A 17284-nucleotide genomic window follows, 5' to 3' on the forward strand; every position below is an offset into this window, starting at 1 on the left:
GGCTTGTCAATCAACGCCTTCAGGGCGGGGACGCGCGCTCTGGGATTAGGGGGCGTCTAATTGCTGCTCAACTGTTGTTCGCCGGTAATCTGCTGAGGAACCTATTCTAGAAAAGAAGGTACACCTGAAACTAATATAAAATAATATAAAATATCAACTATAACGGAAAAAGTAAAAAGATTAAATTTAAAAAAAATAAAAGGGGAACTGGTTAGAGAAGAAGTTTCAAGTTTCTGGTTAGCGGAGAGTCTTCTGTCATACAAGGTTGGGGACATAATACCTGTCAACAGATTTCTAGAAGTGCCTCTGAAACTCCGCAAAAGATCGATCTAAGTCTAATTAACAAAAACATTCTTTGAAAACTGCAGTTAAAATAACTCGCACTCGGATGCGTTAAATTTGATCTCCATCTCAGAAGAGTTAAAAATGGTACTTGAGGGATTGGTGGTCAGTCTTGGGCAATTTAGGAACAACATCTATTTGTTGCAATTGAATATAGGTGCGAAGACTGCAAAGCAAGTAGATTTTGTTTTAAAAAAAACTTATCACTCACAATTACTTCTCTGTAAGATCAGAATTGTCTCACTACTTTACAGACCACCCAGAGTGTAGGGGCGGGCTGCAGATAATAAGATTGTAATCTCTTTCCATCTTTCCCACTTTGGTCTATTCATTGATTCAACAGGTCTTTACTGAATGAACACTTATTTTTGTACATGGAACTGCCTTTAATGGATTATATAAACCAGTGATTTCCTTTCTTTCCTTCCTTCTTTTTCATATTAAAATGGCTACACAAAAATATTTCTTTCATTGATTTTAGAGAGAGGGAGGAAAGGAAAGAGAAACCGATTTTTGTTGTTCCTTTATTTATGTATTTATTGGTTGATTCTCATATGTACCCAGACTGGAGATCAAACCCAAAATCTTGGTGTGTCAGAACAAAGTTCTAACCAGATGAGCTACCAGGCCAGAGTGAGCCAGTAATTTTCAACCTGTGTGCCACAGCAGTTGTGGCACACTGGTGCCACAAGGATGATTTTTTTGAAGATTTTATTTATTTTTTAGAGAGAGAGGAAGGGAGGTAGAAAAAGGGAGAGAAATGTGAATTGTGAGAGCTACATTGACTGGTTGCCTCTTGCATGCCCCCCAACTGGAGACCTAGCCAGCAACCCAGGCATGTGCCCTGACCTGGAAATGAATCAGCAACCTTTTGGTTCACAGGTCGGCACTCAGAGCCTCACCAACCAGGACTCACAGGCATTTTTAAAACATGCAATACATGCTCTCTTTCCCCTTAGATTATCCGTTAAAAATAGGACAACAGCCAACACAACAATAGCTGTCTGGTGTGAATGAATAAAAATTATACCTAATTTTTTGGTCAGATCAGCAAAACAATGTATTTTTGGTGTGCCGTAGAGTTTTAGTAATTAGTTTTTGTTGCCATGAGATGAAAAAAGGTTGAAAATCGCTGATATACACTGTAATACTTTAATCCTAAAAATAAATTAACACCAATAAACATCATTTTGTCTGTTCTATTGAGAAGGGAATTAGAAAGGATTTTTTTAAAGAACGAAAAACTTTAGAAATTGCTTCTAAAAGTCTGGTGTGATGAATACAGGTGTAGGTTTGGGGGCCAAAGAAACCTGGGATTATATCCCAGGTCTGACACTTTCACAGATGTGTGACCTTAGGCAAGACATCTCCCTTAAGCCTCATTTTTTCTTATCTGTGTAATGGGGCTCATAACCCTAACCCCACAGAGTTGTGAAGGTTAAGAGCAACATAGAAAATCAGGGTTAATGGGGCTTAGAAATTCGTACAACACTCCCCTTTTACAGATAGTCAGCAAGTTAATTCAATAGTTTATTGAGCCCTTTCTGTGCATAGATGCTGACCTTGGCTCTGGTAAAGAACATGAGGTGAAGAAGCATATTGATGCAGAGGGGACCAGGCCCAGCACATCCAGACCCCAGGCGCTCCCCTGAACAATAAGCTGTTCCATGTCTGTAGAGCTGCAAATGTGAGAAACACCATCCCCATGAAGCTCTGGCCTGGGCAGCTGTGTCCAGGGCCCAGTCAGTTTGGCTCTCAGCTTACCACTCTCCTCCAGCTTTAGGATCAAATACATAAAGCTTTTAAGCCCCTGGCCAGAGAGCAGATTCTGTCCCCACCCCCAGCCCCATACCAGGTCACTCAGTTCCAGGGAAGAGCAAGGATTTAGGGAGCAAACATCAGGGGGAAATAGGTCACAGCAGGAGGATGGTAATCTCCCCACTGTGGCTGGCCCCTGCTACTAGAAGTAGGCTTCTCTTGGCCACCCATGATGAGTGACTCTGGGAAGACTTTTGGGGTCTGGAGCCCTAGCACCATCCCTCCCAACAATGTGCCCAGGCTGAGGGGGCTGCCCCAAGATAATACATCCTCCACACTGGGGTCATTCTCAGCCAAGCTCTCACTGACTGTAACATTTCTATGCTGCACTTAGATATTCAATCAGGTACACTTTTTGTACCCAGCAAACACACTCTTTGTACACTCTTTGTGTGCTAGAAACACAAAGAGGACCCTTGGGGAGTCCACAGATGGGAATTATGACCCGGATCTAGACAGTAACAAAGCCAGTGCTATCAGTACTGAGACAGAAGAGAGCCCGGAGCTGTGTGGACCTGTAGGAGGCTGCTGATTCAGCTTGGAGTTGGGGTTAGAGAATATTTCCTGGAGGAGGTGGTGCTGAACAAGAAAGAAGTTTTCACCAGGAGAACATGGGGAGGGGTATTCTGAGCACAGGGAACAGATGTACAAATACTCAGAGGAATAAAAGCATGGCCTTTCCTACTGGAAAATTCTGATGGTCAACGGAGGGCAGATCCAGGAGGGGGGTGTGTTTTTCTGAATTTTCTTTTTCAGGTTATGGGAAAAGATGGGTAATACTGGCTGGGAGAGAGAAGTGGGATAAAAATACAGGCAAATGAAGCACAGGGGCAAAAATACAACAGAAAGGGAGTTAATGGAGGCATATGACCTAATCGAAATGGGAGGGTGTTAGGGAAGCGTGTTAGGATGCAGTAGGGCTCCTACAAACATGAGTGGAGGTCTCTGGAAGCACTTGTCACCCTGGAGCTTCTGCAAGGGTCCTATCAGGCCACATTCTGTCCTGGGACGCAGCTTCCCAGCGTGGGCCTTAGTGTAAATCTGGCCTGCATAGACCTTGGTTCCCACCCCTCTCTCCCTCCCTCCCTCCAGATTCCTTTGGGCCCCTCTCATAAAACCCTCTCCATCGCAGCCCCACCTTTCCTCAACCACTTGTGAGTCTCCATCCTTACCTCCTCTTGCCCCTAGCATGCTTCTCCCCTAGCCCCAAGGCCTGGATAGGTGGATCACTCCTCTCCTCTGTGCTGTTACAGAGGGCAGTGGCAGGAGTAGACTGAATTAACTAGGCCAAGCTGACTTATGTAGGGCCTCCTAGACAAGAAGGAGCTTAATAGCAGGATCAGTTTTTCAATATAGAAAATGGAGAATAAAGGGGAGGGAGTGAGATTAGAAGGCAACGAGGAGGCCATGACAGTGCCCACTGTGGGCGGTAGCTAGGAATAGGGTCCTGATGCTGGTGGTAGAAGCCTGATCGAAAGATGATCTCACCCTCTCTGAGACTCCTCCTTTCCTCGGAATCTGCCCAGGCTGAATCTTGCTCTTCCTCTCTTCCTGATGGACAGGGGCACCTCATACCACACACCCATTCCATGCTTCCAGAATGCCTTCTGGGATTGTTTTGACTTCACACTGCAGTCCTCTTCTCAATGAACAAGTCTTGCGGGGAGCAGAGGCCAGTGGGACCCTCATTGTGACCCCAGTATCTACAGCTCCAGGTCACATCAGTGACCTGAATGTAGATTCCAACAGGGGCTCCCCACTTTCTGGAACCGGCTCCCCTCAGATGGACCAGGACCCCAGAGAAGGAGAGAACTGAGCACTTAGTCTGAGCTGTCTTGAATGCTAAGGTGAGTTCAGCAGGGGAGGTGAGACGTTTAGGAGCCTGGAAGCTAGAATGAACCAGGGGACTGAGGGTGGCCATAGTGGAGAGCAGGGCGAGACACTCCACCACGGGGTGGAGTGCCCACTCCCAGGGCCCTGAGGGGCCAGGCAGGGCTAGGAATACCAACCAGGGAGGACAGACCACTACAGCTCTCAGAACCTGCATGTAATGGAAAGCTCGACACTGCCCTTGGGAAATGAGTGTTTGTAAGGAGAAAGATGGAGTCCCCTGTGGCAGTCTTAGGCCCTGCCCCATTCTGTCTTAGGGAATCAGCTTCGGGAGGCCTCCATCTGAGTCGAGCAGTGAGCGGCCGGAAGAAAGGAAGAAGCTTAGTACAAATATAAATACTTTTAATGAAAGCTGAATGCACTCTTCAGAGCCTGGAGGGCAACCACCAGGACAGGGGTGGCGGCAGGGGCAACCCCAATGGCTAGGCCAGGGGCCCCAGGAGGCAAACAAATGCCAGAGCAGCCGCTAGCAGCAAGGGAGCAGGGGCTGGGGTCGGGGCGGGTGCTGTTGCCCTCAGTGTCTCCTGGTTGATCTCGGGACCTGTGTCATGCTCCAGGACATGCACAGGGGCGCCACACAGGGTGTGTAAGTTATCCGGGTGCTGGACCCTGCGAGCTTCTTGCTGTAGGGATTCCCACACAGCAGCCGCCTCCTTTGGGCAGCCTGACAGGACTCGAGAGGCGCAGGTGTGGAAGTCATTCCAAGACCTGTTAAGGGTGTGGGGTTAAGGAAATTAGGTGGGGCAAAGAGGCTTTGGAATGGGAAGAGGTTCAGGGATGGAGGGTAAAGGTCGGGGTGGGGGTGAGGGTCACGCTGCTACCCTTGTACCTGCTCTTACCTGCAAATGGTCTCCAGCTGACCTCCTTGACCCATGCCGTCCCCCAAGCGGATGAGACACTCAGCGAAACCCTGATATATGTTGTCACAGTGGCCTGGGCCTCTGGCAGCCGCCTCCAGGGGAGATACAGGGACTAGGGATGGAGGTGGAAAATAGTTAAATAGGATGAGCTTGCCCAACCCCCAGGGGCTTGTTTACCCTGGCATGCTCTGGGGACGTGACTCAGCGTGAATGAGGTACTCCGGGGAAATAAGGGGCATATCTGGGGATCACCTGTCTGGTCCCTGTTCTAGGTGGGACCAAATAGAGTAAGTGTGGAGCAGGGTACGGTAGGAGTCCTCAAGTTTCAGGGGTCAGTTCTTCCTCCAAGCTTCTGGGACCTCTATAGCTCCAAATCAGATGAAAATGGTCCAAATGAAGGAGCCAGGACAGGGCAAAGCGGGGCAGGGTCCAGGAACAAACTCCCCCTCCTTAGCACCGTGTCCAGGCTCTATAGTCTAGACAAGCTCTGCTTCACCTTTGCACCCCATCCCAAAGCAGGTATTACCAGATGGCTAGGGCAGGATAGAGGGTGTCGGGATCCAAGTCAGACCCTAATGGGACCTCAGGGAATACTAAGGCTGGTCTAGGAGTCTCCTCAAAGGCCAAGTCTTTCTTTATAAGAATGGGGGCTGCGAAATTTTGAGGTCCGTCCCCCACGGCCAGGGCTCAGTTCACACCTCTCTCTCTTTGGTTCTGAGGCCACTGGTACACATTATCCCCTCCCTGGAGCCCTTGCACCTCCCTGCCATCCTGGTTCCCAGTACTCAGCAAGACTGTGCCTCAGCTCCCATGCACCCAACCCAGCCTGGTGAGAGGCTGTATGGCCCGGGCTGGTCCCATACACCTGCAACTCACCGAGTGGTGGTAACAGCAGCAGCAGCAACAGCCCCACCGCACAGGGCAGTTGCTGGCAGTGGCGACAGCAGCAGCAGTGCATCATCCCCGCCTGGGAGCCTAGTGCCAGAGAGCTAACAGCCTTAAGTGCAGCCCTTCAGCCCAGCCCCCAAAAGGAGGGACTCTGATTGGATGGGAGCTGGAGGCGGGGCTTCAAAGCCAGCAGGCAGCCACCACCAGTACTCAAATAGGCAAAGGGACCTCACAGAAAGGAGTCAGGGTCCTGCTGAGCCCTGGGCCCTGGGCTCTCATCCCAAAGAGAGAAAGGGGACATCTAGGAAGGCAGTTGTGCAGATGAATGCAGGTGCCCAGGTCTCGGGGTTGGCCCTGACAGAGCTCTAAACAGGGAGAAGACAGAGGCCAGGGAACAGAGGGCAGTTATCAAAGTCACACCAAAGACACACTAAAAGCACACATACTCCATTTTATTCCAAAAGCATTTAATTAAATTTCTCAATGTTTTCAAAAACAAAAAAGGTCCAAAACAGAGGTAAAAATAAACATGGAAAATTCAACTCAAGTGGTGTCACAATCTCGGGGGTCATGCTCCAGGCATGGCAGAACCCAAGAAGGCACAATACCCGCCCTGGGCCCAGCCTAAACCTGCTGGTTACCATAACCACAACCAGTGTTCCCCCCAAAACACCCCAGAGGTGGAAGCCTAAGCAGGTAATGGGTAGACATGATCCTGCTTTGGCCTGGCCTGTCTACTGGCCTTCAGTGCCACCCCACCCCTGGGGAAGGCAGGCTTAGCTAAGGGAGGCTGGGGGTCACAAGGCCATGCAGCATGAGGCTGAGACGCCGGGCTGCTTTGCCAAGTGAGTTGTGTGGTTCAGCCTGCAGGAACTGGAAGAGCTTCTGGCGCACCTGGGCCATGACGGAGCCCATGTGGTCCCGAGTGATAGGGTCACTGTGGTCCAGGTGCATCACAGCATCTTCTAGGTAGCTGGGGGCAGAGGAAAGGGACAGGCTACAGGTGGGCTCCAGCAGATGGGAGCGCCCCCTGGTGGAACTGAGGCCCAGAGGAATGGCTGACAAAGGAGGCCTCTGAGCCTGAAAACAGGTGGGGGAACTGGTGGAGGAACTGGTGGGGGAACTGGTGGAATTAGGGAGGGAGTCAGGCCAGGGTGGGAGTCTTTGCTTTGAACTGCTCCCCTACCTCTGCCCCAACCCATCTCCTGGTGCATCTGTACCCACTCACCTGAGCTTGAGGTCAGTTCGGGTGCCAAGGTCAGAGGCCAGCTGCTGGATGAGGGAAAGGAGCACGGGCTGGGAGAGTGGGCAGGGGGGCTGCCCAAAAACCTGGCCTGGATCCACAGTTTCACACACGTACAGCACCAGGTTCAAGTCGGCAGCTGTCAGGGCCTGGGTGGAGGATAGCATTTAGTGTGTGGATTTTGTCAGAAGGCACCTGAGTCTTAACTGGGCCTGGCATACCTGCTGGAAGGCCTGATTGAGGTGGCCCTGCTGCAGTAGCTGCAGGATATGGGCTTGCTGGGCCTGGCAGTCCAGATGGGCAGCAGGGACAGGTGTGCCAGCAGCTGAGCGCATGGCTTGCATGATGCTAGAGGTGACGGCGGCCTGCTGCTCCTTGAGTGCCACACTCACCTCGCCCTTAACAATGCGTTGCACCTGTGCTAAAATGGACTCCTGCAGGCTGCGAAGGGAAACAAGGTAGATGAGGTAGATGGGGAGTCTAGTCTGGTGTGGCCTTTTCCAAACCCATCACCTCACCCAGTGTCCTGCCTACACACCTGCCCACCGCCAAGTGCAGCTGGTGCTGCACCTCGGCCCGAACACTGCTGGACACAGTGGCTGCCATCTGCTCGGTGGCACCCTGCAGCGTGCTGACCAGGCCCCGCAGCTGGGCCAACACAGGCTCCCTCGCCTCCTGTTCTCGTGCCTTCCGGCTCTTCATGTGGCTCTCTAGCTGTTGCAAGTCTGAAAGGTGACCACGGGGACCATGAAAAAGACGCTGAGGGAGAAGAGGACAGCCCCTCCGCCTTGGAGTATAGGACCCCACTCACATTCCTGTGTACCCAGTCGGAAGCTATCGTTGATCTGCTGGAACATGGCCTGGCAGCTCTTCTCAAAGGCGGGCAGCACCACACTCTGGAAGGCTTCACGGTAGGCAGCCTGCATTGGCCCCTGTAATGTGTCCGCAGCTGCTCGGGCGATGGCATCTGTCAAGTTCTGGGGGTAAAGGGAAGGGCCGAACCAAAAGCCTGAGTCTAAGCTGGCGTGACCAAGTCCACCAACCACCAACCTCCCTCACCTTTGGCCCTATAGCACCTTGGATTTCAGCAGCTTGGAGATATTCTCTTTCATGCTACCTTCCACAGCTGTGAGCTTGGTGGCCACCGAGGTGCTCAGTTGGCCTGCCACAGGCTCTAGACTCCTAGAGACACCTGGGGCAAGGTGAGGAGGGAGAGGTGGAGCCATGAGAGAAAGCTTGACAGGTAGGGGCCCCACTCCCACCCAGCCCACCCAGAGAAATCTCATGCAAAACTCACATGGAGGCACCGTCTTCTTGATCTCGTCCCGTATGCTGCGCTCCAGCCGCCCAGCCACAGCTGAAGACAGTGCCTGGGACAGCTGTTGTGTCAGCTGTTCCTGCAGCTGACCACCCCGTTGCTGCCCCTCAGCCAGTGCCCGTTCTAGCCGCCGCTCTGTGTGGTAGCTAAGGAACAGGCCTGGAGCAGGTCCCATGTCCCTTCTCAGTCCAAGAATGCTGTAGCTGCCCCTCACCCTCTTCCATGCTGGGCCACTGCCCACAAGGATACGCTCCTGTTCATGCCGAGACTCTAGGGCACGCTCTACGTGGCCCGTGACGGTGCTCTGCAGGCCTTCAAGCTGGCTGCACAGGCGCTGCAGCAGCTCTTCTTGGCTGTGTCGCAACTCCAACAGCTCTCTCTGCTGTTGCCAGATTAGTGCTGGCCAGTCCTCAGAGGGCTCTGCCACCTGCCAGTAGCACCGACAGTCACATGATACCTGCCCTACCTGTCCCCACACACCAGACCAGGGAATGGACCAGATCTCTTCCCCACCCTCCAAAAGGAGTTCTAGAAGTAGAAAGGGTGTTTGCTCACTCACCTGGCGCTCCGTGAGCCGGGATTCCATGGCTGAATCCCTGCCATAGGCGAGAAGCACCTCAGGCCACGTCATGCAGGCAGCCTGGGGACCACCCCTCTCCCTGGCCCAGGACCCCTCCTACCCATCATCTTTTTTGCTCTTCTTCTTGAGTTTGGGTGAGGTCCGAGGGGATCCCTTAGTCTTCCAGTCCTTGGTGGGCAGCCGTGGAGTGGGAACTTTGGTGCCAAAGCCCCCTGCAGCAGAGGCGAGGCTGGCCACCTCATCGTCGTGGTCACTGTGGGAAGGGGGAGAGGTGTAAGTGCGTACCACTTGCTGGCCTGCCCTTGTGAGAGAACAGCATCTACCTTTGTTCAGCACTGGCGTCCTGGCTGTCATGTTGTTGCAGCAAGTGATAAGGTGGTCGGTGGAAGGCCAGGCTCTTGTGCTTTTCCTGTAGGCCATTCCTGGGGCTGGGAGGACAGGCTGACTCAGCAATGGATGACTCCACCTGAAGCCCCTACCGTCAGGGCACTTTCCCCCTCCCACGCTCCTCACCTTTCTGTGAGACTGCTGCACGTCTCCCGAGTAATGTCTGGTGCTGTTGGCCACACCTGGCTGTCAGGGGCTGTGGCCTCCTGGGTCAAGGCGGCCTCCAGGAGGGAGGGGGTACTATGCCGATCCCCATCCCCAGGGCCTCCATCCAGGCTAAGCTGGGGTCCGAGCTCAGGCCCTGGCCGGGGCCGCGGGGACAGCAGGTGTAGCGCAGAGGCAGCTGAGGCCATACTGTTTGGCTCAAGGTCCTCAGGAGCAGAGGCACCAAAGCCACGGGACAGGGCCTCAGATGCTATCTCAGGGATGTCCTGGGACAGGGCAGTAGAAGCTGAAGAGATAACATCGGGGGAGCGGGTACGGCTGGGGGAAGCCTGGCGCAGCCCCAGGGTCTCCACTTCCTGTAGCTCCAGGGAGAGTGCAGAGGCAGGACTAGGTACCTGAGGTAGGCCAAAATGGGGACTTAGGTGGAGGGAAATGGGTGTAGGGGGAGCATAGAGACGAGGCACTGGTATTTGTAGTGAAGAGAGATGCGACAGTGGGGAAAGGGGGTGCAATCAAGAACAGCCACAGCTCAGGAGGAGAGGAGGTGGGAATGGTCAGGCTGAGGAGCTGTCCTCCAGGGAATGTGGGAGGCTGAGATGACCTCAAGGGAAACATGGGCCACCATAGGCAGAACAGGACAAGCAGACAGGGTGCTAAAGAAGAAGACTGCTGCCAACCTTCCCGCTGCTATACACCTGCTAGCCTGCATTTCACACACACGCACCTGCCCAGGCCCTTTGGGAGTTAATTTGTCAGCTGGACCTGGGAGCAGGCCAGGCAGGAGGCTGAGTGGGCTTGCCTGCAGGCTGCTGCTACTGTTCATTGTCAGGCTGCCATCCAGCTGCAGCTTGGGGCTCAAGGTCAGCTCCTCAGATGGCCTGGTGGCAAGAAAGCTGAGGTATAAGCAGCTAGAGCTTGGCATCACCTAGTACCAGCCCCTGCCAGACCCCAACTCTCATCCTCACTTCACCTGGGTAAGGAGGGGTCCACAGCTGAGGTACTACTCATGGCTGATACTGCTGTGAGAGAGGAGCTGCTGCTGCTGCTGCTGCTGCTGCTACTACTACTAGGAGAGGCAGCAATCTGGGGAGATGCAGAGTAAGAGCTGTGGCCTGTGGGTAGGAATTCCCAGGTCACACTGCCCTGAGCCCGAGCCCCAGCCCCAGCACACCTGCTGCAAGGAGGTGCTAGGTGTCATGAAGGCGTCAGGTGTCATCAGCTTGGGCTTGGTCTCACTGCTCCGATTAAGGAAGTCAGCAGGGGCAGGTAACTCCACGATGCGTCGGACATCAGGCTGGGAGCCGTGAGTAGCTGAACCCAGACCCTCAGAGCCCAGTTCGGGCCGAGATTCTCCAAATGCTGTGAGGAAATCTGCCACTTCAGTCAGACTGCAGACCCTGGCCAATCTAAACTGCTCCCCTCTCACCCCTCACTCACCGAAGTCCTCATGGGCAGTGTGGGTGGGGAGCGGGGCGACCACATCAGGGTTCAGCTGCGGCTGGAAGCGGATCTGCACATCTTGCAATGCCCTTCAGGAAGAGTAGGAGAATAGGAGAGAGCTCGAAGGGGACAGTTGATAGGGTGGGGAGGAGCACAGACAGGGCACACTCACTTAGTATGCACGCAAAAGAGCTTGATGAGCACACCAGCTGAAGACTCTATGGCACCAGCTCCGTGGTTCCCATCTGCAAGGACAACGTGGACGACTAAGCCCCTGGCCCTGTGTCTTGGCACTCCCTACGTACCAATGTACAGCCCCGACTCTGAGCAGCTCACCGGCCCCTAGGCTGTCATTCTCTTCCTCAGCAGGCAGCACCTCCGTGTGCCTGAGCCGGCAGCGAGTCACAACCTGGATACCGAAGCTCAATACAGGGTGGGTGAGTAGGAACTCAGAAATGGAACTGAAGCAGGCACGGCCTTCCTCCTGGTTCTGTAGCAGCTCCATCACATAAAGGACCTGCACAGGCAGTGCATTCACAGCTGGGCTCAGAGGCCGTGAGGGCTGTGGATGTGCCACACATCTCTGCCTCTCCCAGTGATACCAAGTCTGACTGGGGTGCCCCTAATTCAGTCTACCTTCCGCTGCACGTCGCTGAGAATTAGGTATTCTGCTGAGAGGTCCAGGCAAACTTTGAGGCTGGGTGGCACACTCACTGAGCTGAAGATATCTGGGGAGAAGCTGGGAGGCCACGAAGCAGGATGAATGAGACTAAGAGTGGAAAGAACCCATACCCCCAACACTGCTTACCCCTGTCCGCTCCCCAGCCTATGCTTACCTAATGGTCTGCAGGCAGGTCCAGGACACCGTGCACCACATCTTTAGCTCCTGATTCTGGTCAGCACCAGTAATGAGGAACCTCCAGAAAGGGACCCTGCAAAGCAACAGAACACTGAGTGACTGGCAGGGAGCCTAAGGTCCAGCCTGCTGCCCACCTGCCTGCCCACTCACTCACTCAGGATCCTGTTTCTTATGGTTATCACAGAACAGGAGGCAGGAGAGAGGCCGCCCATCATGAGGCTTCAACTCATGTAGACACCTGCAAGCAGGCAGATGAGGGGCCTGAGTGGGTGATCTAGTCCCCTACCTGGGGGTTCCCGGTCCCTCAGGCCACGTCTTACCTTGGCTCATCCTGCCCCTCAATGTAGATCTGCCAGAACTTGACAAAGCCATCATGGCTTGCTGTAGCCAGAACAGTCCCATCGGGTGAGAGGGCCCCTTCACTCAGGTACTGGGAAGAACCCAAAGAGCCTTGCTTTTCCACTAGACTAGAGGTGGGAGCAAGCCCATCTCAGATGAGAATGACAGTGAGCTGGGCTGACCCACAGTGGATCTGCACACGGGTGTGAAAGACCAAACAAATGGGGGCCGGAGAGAAGACCAGGCCATGTGGTATAGCCACACAGGTGTGAGCCCCACAGGTGGAGGTCAATTTGTGATCCAAGTCCCAGTGGGCAGGACACCAGTAAAGCTACCTGAGCAGCTCCAAGTATGGGGAATAGAGGAGGGACACAAGTAAAGGGGAAGAGCAAGGAAGGAAGTCAGCTGCAGGCTTACCGTGCTGTGGCCTTTTACCATGATGAAGCCCTGCTTGATCTGGCTGACATCCACAGGCCAGGTACTGTGGTTGGAGCGGAGCATGTCCAGGTTCCACACCTCAGCCTGGAGGGTATAGGGAGGTGAGTGTTCAGCTCATGCCCACACCTTGGCTGCTCTGACCACCCCCTCCCCCTATGCCCAGCCTCCTCACCCTGTCCTCATGCAAAAGGGCCACCATTGGGCTACCCTCCTCACAACAATCTTCACTCTCCTCGGGAATGAATGGGCACCAGATGATCCTACGAAAGTGGTTCAGCGGCGTACCCTCTGGCTGCCGGATGTGGACCAGAATCTCTTCTCTGAACAGGGTGTTAAAGACTAACTGGGTAGATGATGAGCTCTGCCCACCTTTCTTCAGACCCCCATCCCATCCCCAGAAAAGGATACTGAATTTTGCCATTAACCAGAGCCAAGTGCCACACAAACAGGTTGCCTGCCTCATCCAGGCAGGCCAGCTGTGGGGAATTGACGTGTGCGAAGGCCAGGTCAGCCACACTGCCCGTGAAGCCCTTGAGCAGGGTCCGCTCCGAAGTGCTGACACTGATCACCCGCACCATCGCTGAGCCATTGTTGGCAGCTGGAATCAGGGCAGCGGTTGGCCGTGAGTGGGTGTCTAGGCCCTGGCAGCAGCAGAGAAGCCCTGCCCTTGCCTGCCTCACTGCCACCACCAGCCTCAAGTCTGGTTTTCCCACTTGGCCAGCCAAGGCGTGGCAGAGCTGGGAGCAACACAGACAAGCCTTACATTGTATCCCCAAGGTCTGAGTGGGCTGAGAGCCCTTACACTGAACCTGCGTCTCTGGGGCTTCTAGCAGAACACCTCCCTCCTGTCCCCTGCACCAACTCACCCCGAATGGCATAGGCCAAGAAGGAGTTAGACACAGCAATCAGGTTGCCATAGTAGTATTTCTGTTCCCAGTCATACTTGGCGACGGGCTGGATTTTCACCTGAGAACCAAGGGTGAGGAAGGTGGTAGAAGCTGAGGGCTGGGGCAGCTTTCCTCGAGTTTAGATGATCCCCAGCATTCCTGGGGACAGTAGGAATATGCAAGCACAGCCACCCAATCACAACTCCAGATTCCCACACAGACTTGGTAGCAAACCCTGGCTTCCTGAGACTAGGCACACTAGTTGCCAGTTAATGTGGTCCCCATAGGAACTGGCAGCATGGGAGAGGTTGTGTGTCCCCATCCACCGTGCACGACACAACATCTTGGTACTCACCTTGTTGCTCCCCCGTGCCTTGCTTGAGATGCTAGAGTCACTGCTGGCCACAATTTCTACCTCTTTGGCCGAGATCCCAATGCAGGTAGAGCTGTCGTCTCCTGAGAGGCAGCTGCAGGGAGGGGTGCACAAGCTTAACTCTTGTTCACCCAAAGTCTCAATGGGCAGGGTTGGAATGAGGAGAGGATACAACCACCATAGGGCGGGTGTCTAATCCCAATACACAGTTCTGGGTGCACTGGTCCCCAGACCCACAGCTTCCCTTGCTCACCTCCCTCCTTGGGAATGCTAAATAAAGTGCTTAAAAATCAGATCTGTGCCAAGCCCTTCAGCTTGTGCTTACCCCTCATCCCAGTGAAAGCTCAGTGTGGTTAAAATTCTCCAACCCAGGACATCTAGTAGGGGAGCAGTAGAGGCTGCTGGCCCTTCTCTCCCCTCATCTCATGCCTTCAGCTAGCAAACACCCCAAACACCCTGTCACCAACACTGTTATATCCCAGGCACTCACATGACCTGCTTCTCCTGTAGGTTAATAGATGGCTTGGCCCGCAGACCAGGCTTGTTTGCCGAAGTACCATCACCTGAGCAGAGAGGGTCTGGAACCAGGAGCCCATTGAGGTCCCCATTGTAGGTGTTAGATGGCCTCTGGCTGTCTGCACTGGGGCCTGGGAGCAGAGAGAGCCACTGTCTGAGGTTGTTCCACCTGCCCACGAGCCTCTCCTAATGCAGAGCTCCCCTTCGGAATCATGAGGCACTCCAGCAACACTCAAATGAGGCCTGTCTGTGGGAAGGATGGCCCTTGGTTCATCTCTCATATTCCATACACACTGATGGTGGACCCACTGTATGCCAGGACCAAGGAGGAGCATGAGGCTCTTCTACCTGGGAGAGGAGTGCAAGCTATTAAGGATCCTCTGAAGCCAATTAATACTCAGGCCCAGGTCAGCACAGAGGGACTCTGTGTACTTAAGGCAGGGCATGGGAAGGGTCAGGGCAGACTTCATAGAAGAGCCACCACCATCAAAGCCACTGTAGCTAGAACACACAAACATGGGAAAGATGAAGGGAAAATAAGGCTGCAGAGGTGTCAGGTATGAGACTGGGGTGCTTAGGTTCTCCAGGCGGCAATGACAGCCACAGAAGAGTTTTAAAAGGGAAGATAACATGGTGAGCACTGGCCAGAGGGCTGATTGTTCTAAGGCAGCATGCAGGATAGTTGAGAATCTGGGTGAGAGATACAAGGGCCTAGACCAAGGTAGTGGCAGGGGCTGGAGAAGAAAGAGTGGGCTTCTAAAGCACGGACAAGGACACTGATAAGATGTGGGAGTAAGGAAGAAAGGCGCTTGCCCCACAGAGAAATGGCTTAGAAGATGCCACCTTGGGAGGGTAAACTCAGAATGAATGGACATGAAGGAGCTAGACAAAAAGGAGAACATATGGGGTAGTATATGGAGTCAGGAAAGACAGCATTTCAGCTTGCCATTCACTGAGTTTCAAGCACCCTTATAGGCTCAGACAGTACTCCAAAACTCCCAGGTGGCAAGGAGACTAGGGCTCCACATTAAGGGTCACATTAAATTTTTCTAGGCACAAAAGTCTGGGGTCTGACACAGTCCACCAGTGACAGGAGACAAGCCAGAGCTCCCCGGCAAACAGAAGAATCAAGTACCAGTCAATAAACAAGGAGTTCACCATACATTGATATTTCTCTCCCTGTCTCCTTCCCCACTAAAGATAAATAAATAAAATCTTTAAAAAAAATAAACAAGGAGTTCAGAGGAAAGCCTCCAGGCCATCTGGAGGTTAAAATGGATCAGAGCCACCTTAGCTGCTCAGGGGTAAGCTGACCACTCTCCCTCCCAGAAAGGCCACCACGAAGACAAACAAAGAACTGCACAAGGTTGGCCATGTCAGGCTCTATCAGACCTTTGCAGATTCTAGTCTACATAGCAGCTGATGAGCAGGAGAGGCCCAAGCCAAGTACATGAGTGAAAGAGGGCACACTTCAGGCCTGGGGCAAAAAGTCAGTGGTTTCAGGTAGTAGAAGATGAATTTTTTCAGGGAATAGAGAATAGTTAACCCCACCCAGAGTGAGCACCAGTGCCTGTTTCCAGCAGCAGCCAGTTGGGACCTCCCAGCAGGTTGAAGAACAGAGCCTGAGGAAACATCAGTTCTCTCAGTTCTGGCCCCTGTACACCTAAACCACCATCGCCAGCTGGTCTTTCAACCACTGCAACTTTTCTCTGGTCCCTGAACCAGCTGGGAACTTTTGGTACCTTCACCCATGCTGTTTCCACTTTGTTAATGCTTTTCTAACACCCAACTCCTGTTCATGCTACAAGTGCTACCCTAAACATCATCTCCTTTCTCAGACCTGTTCCCGGGCACTGTCCTGTCCCCATCCCACCTGCCCTACCCCCATTAAAATACCAAAGCACTCCTCTCGGTCCTGTCAACAGTTACATTACAGTCCTTGGGTTTCTTGAGGGTAGGAGCAGCTGAGGTATCACTGCAAGCCCCAATAAAGTTTAAACGAATGGAAATAAACTTTGGTTTGCAGATGTTTGTAGTCTAATCCAATCAGGGCCTTGCAGTCTGTGATTTGCCTTAATCCCAGTAAGGGCGTGGAATTGGGGGTGGACGCTTCCCTCCAGAAAATAGTGTCAAGAATCACGCTTGGAATTTGTGTTCTCGAGGGAAGGGCAAGTTGCAGAGGCGGATCTGCAGCTTCTCAGCCCAGCGCCTAGGTCTAGATACAGAACTCAGAATACAGAGCACCGACTAGGCCTCTGAAGTATGGCAAACGGGTTGCGAACCCAGACACTAGAGACAGAAACACTAGAGACCTTGGGGTCAGGTCACCGGCGGAGCCCTGCATTCAGCGAGGGAGCCTCACCTTCAGCCAAGACGCTGAAGGACGACGAGGCAGAACGGCCCAGCGTAAGAAAGGGGAGGGATCGCACCGGGGGTCTGCGCCCTTCCGGGAACATGCTCAGGGATTTACTGCTCTAACCCTCGTCTGCCCTCACCAGCCAGGAGGATGCAAAGCCGGTCCGGAGGGACCTGGGGGCTCTGAGGGCGACCCTGACCCGAGCCGCCCCTCTGCCTGCTCAACAAGGGCCCACCCTCGCTGTCCCGGCTCACCTCCCGCGGGCCGGTCCAGCTTGAGGATGTCCCGTAGGTGCTGCGTGGCGTCCTCGATGTCGATGCTCGCGCAGGAGGCCATGGGCCCAGCCGCAGACGCCCTGTCCGCGCCGCGTTCGTTTCGCTGACGCCACGCACCAGACGAGCACAGCCGCGCCGGGACCAGAGACGGGACGCGGTTCACTACAATCAGTCCACCCGGAGCCCACAAACCGCCGCCCGCACCGCGTCCGTAAACCCCCCTCCCCAACACAACCAACCGCCTTCACTTCCGGGCCGTTGAATCTCGGCTCCCGGAACCTGCACGGACTGGAGAAGAAAGGTTCCGCGC

The 17284-nt window shown here is 53.8% G+C and overlaps 2 protein-coding genes across 3 annotated transcripts; both read right to left on the bottom strand.

Moving 5' to 3' along the window:
* Window positions 1-4375: 4375 nt before the first annotated feature.
* On the bottom strand, window positions 4376-6157 carry NRN1L (neuritin 1 like). Its single transcript, XM_037041466.1, has 3 exons — window positions 5787-6157; window positions 4890-5022; window positions 4376-4758 (listed from the first exon to the last, which is right to left on the bottom strand). Exons 1-3 carry the CDS (start codon window positions 5869-5871, stop codon window positions 4473-4475), a joined length of 504 nt encoding a protein of 167 aa, XP_036897361.1. The 5' UTR covers window positions 5872-6157; the 3' UTR covers window positions 4376-4472.
* A 77-nt stretch (window positions 6158-6234) lies between these two features.
* EDC4 (enhancer of mRNA decapping 4) lies at window positions 6235-17190 on the bottom strand. 2 transcript variants are annotated; one of them, XM_037041464.1, is made up of 29 exons: window positions 16954-17190; window positions 14318-14474; window positions 13810-13921; window positions 13434-13533; window positions 12976-13165; window positions 12740-12887; window positions 12547-12651; window positions 12111-12220; window positions 11945-12028; window positions 11768-11863; window positions 11568-11670; window positions 11268-11448; window positions 11104-11176; window positions 10929-11020; window positions 10663-10862; window positions 10462-10574; window positions 10216-10369; window positions 9453-9886; window positions 9263-9367; window positions 9040-9192; window positions 8919-8955; window positions 8609-8786; window positions 8339-8494; window positions 8118-8233; window positions 7853-8018; window positions 7580-7766; window positions 7263-7482; window positions 7027-7190; window positions 6235-6771 (listed from the first exon to the last, which is right to left on the bottom strand). In XM_037041464.1, exons 1-29 carry the CDS (start codon window positions 17033-17035, stop codon window positions 6579-6581), a joined length of 4209 nt encoding a protein of 1402 aa, XP_036897359.1. In that variant the 5' UTR covers window positions 17036-17190; the 3' UTR covers window positions 6235-6578. The 2 variants fall into 2 exon arrangements, with proteins under 2 accessions (XP_036897359.1, XP_036897360.1); XM_037041465.1 differs by having other exon boundaries at window positions 10663-10850; window positions 16954-17189.
* Window positions 17191-17284: the final 94 nt, after the last annotated feature.

Source organism: Sturnira hondurensis, unplaced genomic scaffold, assembly GCF_014824575.4.
Source record: "Sturnira hondurensis isolate 20B ecotype Veracruz unplaced genomic scaffold, ASM1482457v3 Scaffold0003090, whole genome shotgun sequence".
NCBI classification, from domain to species: domain Eukaryota; kingdom Metazoa; phylum Chordata; class Mammalia; order Chiroptera; family Phyllostomidae; genus Sturnira; species Sturnira hondurensis.

Coding starts and splice junctions, on each gene's coding strand:
- NRN1L (XM_037041466.1), bottom strand. CDS start 5,871: ATGATGCACTGCTGCTGCTGTCGCCACTGCCAGCAACTGCCCTGTGCG. Junction 5,023..5,786: donor GCTGCTGTTACCACCACTCG/GTGAGTTGCAGG, acceptor CTCCATCCCTAG/TCCCTGTATCTCCCCTGGAG. Junction 4,759..4,889: donor CAGCTGGAGACCATTTGCAG/GTAAGAGCAGGT, acceptor CACCCTTAACAG/GTCTTGGAATGACTTCCACA.
- EDC4 (XM_037041464.1), bottom strand. CDS start 17,035: ATGGCCTCCTGCGCGAGCATCGACATCGAGGACGCCACGCAGCACCTA. Junction 8,234..8,338: donor CAAGAAGACGGTGCCTCCAT/GTGAGTTTTGCA, acceptor ACCTTGCCCCAG/GTGTCTCTAGGAGTCTAGAG. Junction 7,483..7,579: donor CTGCACTTGGCGGTGGGCAG/GTGTGTAGGCAG, acceptor TTCCCTTCGCAG/CCTGCAGGAGTCCATTTTAG.